Below are 3,717 nucleotides of genomic sequence, written 5' to 3' on the forward strand. Positions count from 1 at the left end.
CGTCTTGTCCAGAGTTGGACAAGGTTGAACTTCCCGGGGCCAGGGGTGTGTGTTATTGGATACCAGCTATCCATTGTATAAGGACCCGGTTAGTTGGGCCTGGGTCCAAATCCAATTAAGTTAAATCAAACCTGTCATCGACTTCAATTTGGGTCCATATGATATAGTATTACCCAATTAGAAATAAGCTGAGAGAATATAAATGCCTGGTGGTCCTGATATATAATAACAGGCCGAGAACTGACCCATTTTAATTAGGACTGAAAGAATTTCATTTACAGTCTCAGGTTGGGGTTCGCATCCATTGAAATTTTAACAAATTAATAGCAGAACCAATCCGACCCAAGTCTCACCCTTAATTTTAATCCTGCTTATTGGATCTGGTTGGATTCAAAAGACCCATTTCTTTTAAAGGCCACAAGACCCAGACCCATTTATAATAAGGCACATCTTCTCAATATATATATAAAATTGGGACAACACAGGTCTCTTCTATTTGTACATATAATTGGGACTTGGAACCAAGACCTAGACCTTGTGTAATAGGATCGGATAGGTTCTAGTAGCCGGGTTGACCCAGTCCCATTGACAGGCCTAGATAACTCATAAGACAACTGATTAAAATAGGGACCGCAACTAGGTACATCTATTTTTGTACCCATTTTGGTTATAGCCCGTGACCCCCTTTGGGGAGATTCCACACATGAACCTCTTCTAATATTTAATTTGTATTTATTTCCATATATCCGTACACTGATTCTAATTCTAAAACCAATTTATTTCTTCTATATTACCATTCAAACAATTTAAGGCTGTGTTTGATTTGAAGGAAAAGGTAGGAAAAAGAAGGGAAATATAAAAAAATCTTTACAAACTTTATATAGGATTTCCTACATTTTCCTTCCTTTCTCTACCTTTTCCTTCAAACCAAACATAACTTAAATGTCTCCAAGTACCCAAATATTGTGGCGTCATTATAATTTTTGAAAAATGGCGAAAGACATTTTTGGAAAATGGCGTCATTATAATCTGGTTACAATCATGAATTGTCTAACAATTAATGAAGAGATAAAAAATAACCAGACCCTCAAAGCATATTCTCCTCCTGAAAATTACAAATAGGCTTCAACAATGATAGACAATGAATATATAGGATGTTGATTGAATGAAGGGGCACCGCATAAAGGGGCATTTTCTCAACATATAGGAATTAATTTGCTCAATTATAAACCTTATCTGGCCAAAGTTCGGCTTTGGTCAGGGCAAAGCAGATATTCCTAATGTAAGGTTGCAAAAGGCAATTGGAACGGTGTGGGCACGGAATTGTCCGGACGGAAGCCGATTGAATTCACCCACCTCATGTGTGTTGGATCGCCACCCAATTAATAATGAGATAACTTGTGGGAGGCAACACACGGTCTCTCACGAGGTTGGTTCAGTACTGCAAATTAAGAAAGAAAAAGACAATTCCATTCGTCCATGCATACAAGTCAGTTTCTAGTTCCTGTCAGACCAATCAACACAACTGAGCTATAACTTGCTCTTTTAAGTGGATTTCTAAGTAGTGCCTGATTATCAGAAAAGTGGTCATGGCTTCTATACTTCCTCAGGCTTTCTCCTTCTTCCTTTTCTTTTCTCTTGTTTCTCTTCTGCCCCACCTAGACTTCTGCTGCTGCTCCAATCGCAAACTTCTTAATGCCTCTAACAGTAATTCCAATTGGTTACTGGGTGGAGCCACATGGTATGGAAGCCCTGATGGTGCTGGAAGCGATGGTAATATGTGTTTGAATGTGTATGTCTGTGTTTGTGTGTACAAGAGAGAGAAAGAGGTGAAATAATCATCCCTGACTTGTTTAACTTTTCTTTTAACTTGTGTAGGTGGAGCTTGTGGGTATGGGAATTCTGTGGAGCAAGCTCCCTTCTCCTCCATGGTATCAGCTGGAGGTCCTTCTCTATTTAAGTCCGGCAAAGGCTGTGGTGCTTGTTATCAGGTGAAGCAGCATTACTGAATGGTTTACATTCTATCCACATTACACTAGAGTTTCTAAATGGGTTTCAGAAAAGAGCTGAAGAGTTATATCATTTTATTTAATTTCTTTAATCACTTGTTTGTTGCTTGTCCAAACTGAAGCCTTATGGGTTCCGTATCAGGTGAAATGCACAGATAATGCAGCGTGCTCAGGGAATCCGGTGACCGTAGTAATTACAGACGAGTGCCCCGGGGGCCCGTGTCTCTCAGAGTCGGTTCATTTTGATATGAGCGGAACTGCATTTGGCGCAATGGCGATTTCTGGCCAAAGCAATCAACTACGCAACGCTGGGCTTTTACAGATACAGTATCAAAGGTTCGCATTCTACGGAAAACGATGATGAAACAAAGAAAACAAAAGAGAAATAATCAGGATTCAGGAACATGGGTTTAGATGCTTTATAATCATCCTTAATCGATTTGCAGGCTAATTAGGTTATATAAGTTCCATTTTTAGACAAGGAGTTTAAATGTTTCGAGGAAATTAAGGTTGCTTGGAGAAGCAAAACTATTCTATGCGATTGTCCTGGTGGAACCCACTAACTGATGTACAACCACCACCTTATCGTGTTGCCTCTCCGGCCAATACAATATGTGGACTTCTGTTTAATTTCTCCATCCATTTTAACAGCATAATTAATTAAGATTGTTGTGTTCTATGATATACATTTAAGTCATGAGTAGTGGTGATCTTGTTATATATGTTGTTTTTTTATTGGTTCATGGCGTGGATGTCAGAGTTCAGTGTAACTATCCAGGGGTATCCGTGGCCTTCCATGTCGACGCTGGTTCCAATTCTTACTATTTTGCTGTTGTAATTGAGTTCGAGGATGGAGATGGCGATCTGGGAGCGGTTGATCTTCGAGAGGCGATGGACTCGGATACATGGCTTCCCATGCAGCAGTCGTGGGGTGCAGCTTGGAAGCTGAACTCTGGCTCTGAGTTGCGAGCTCCCTTCTCTCTCAAGCTTAAGGCGCTTGAATCTGGCAATACTCTGGTAGCGAGCGATGTAATTCCGGCCGGGTGGCAGCCCGGCGTTACGTACCGATCTCTTGTCAATTTCTGAAGACCAAAATTCTATTCAATCTGTGCCACTGTGCCTCATACTAATTAAACAATTACAAAGTGTTATATCTTTTTTGGTACAAGGCAAAAATAAAGTATTATATGAACCAGGCAAAGTCAACCTCTTGGATTTTGTTTTGTCTTCTTCTACTAATTATTAATAAAGAACAAATGGGTTGGGTGCCCATACCAACCCATTAACGAAATGGGTTGTGAACCCATGTACAGCCCACATCTGGTGTTGGGCATTGGGCAACCATTGAAGCCGACTGGCGACAGCTCGAAGATATGTGGAGTCTGTGTCTAAAGCTGGAGGTCTAATCAATGGGCACAATAGCTGATCGGGACAGGTGTCACAAATTTTCTAAGTGTTCATTGAACGTGCTTACAATTTTGTACCTACTTGATTAGGACTGTTAATCCAGGCTATCCAGCAGAGCCTGATGCTTTGTCCCTCTGCTTCATCCATTCTTGGCTTTCCAAATGAGCAGGGGTTTTTATAGTTCAGTCCACCCCTAGGGTGGAGCTAAGATTTCTAGGGGTGGATTGAATCCTGGCCGTGGATTGATGCCAAATCCACAAGCAAGATGTGGTTTATAGGGGGGCTACTAGTAGACTAGGAG

At 40.9% G+C, this 3,717-nt stretch overlaps 1 protein-coding gene across 1 annotated transcript; it reads left to right on the forward strand.

The window, feature by feature from the left end:
- The first annotated feature begins 1,412 nt into the window (after positions 1–1,412).
- Positions 1,413–3,200, forward strand: LOC104608780 (putative expansin-B2). The gene is made up of 4 exons (XM_010274864.2): positions 1,413–1,773; positions 1,879–1,991; positions 2,152–2,345; positions 2,768–3,200. Exons 1-4 carry the CDS (start codon positions 1,590–1,592, stop codon positions 3,093–3,095), a joined length of 819 nt encoding a protein of 272 aa, XP_010273166.2. The 5' UTR covers positions 1,413–1,589; the 3' UTR covers positions 3,096–3,200.
- Positions 3,201–3,717: the final 517 nt, after the last annotated feature.

This window comes from Nelumbo nucifera, chromosome 6, assembly GCF_055504915.1.
Source record: "Nelumbo nucifera cultivar China Antique chromosome 6, China Antique-T2T, whole genome shotgun sequence".
Classification (NCBI taxonomy): Eukaryota; Viridiplantae; Streptophyta; class Magnoliopsida; order Proteales; family Nelumbonaceae; genus Nelumbo; species Nelumbo nucifera.

Excerpts from the sequence above, each read along its gene's own strand:
- LOC104608780 (XM_010274864.2), top strand. The coding sequence starts at position 1,590 with ATGGCTTCTATACTTCCTCAGGCTTTCTCCTTCTTCCTTTTCTTTTCT. Across the intron at positions 1,774-1,878 it reads TGATGGTGCTGGAAGCGATG|GTGGAGCTTGTGGGTATGGG; the intron begins GTAATATGTGTT and ends TAACTTGTGTAG. Across the intron at positions 2,346-2,767 it reads TTACAGATACAGTATCAAAG|AGTTCAGTGTAACTATCCAG; the intron begins GTTCGCATTCTA and ends CGTGGATGTCAG.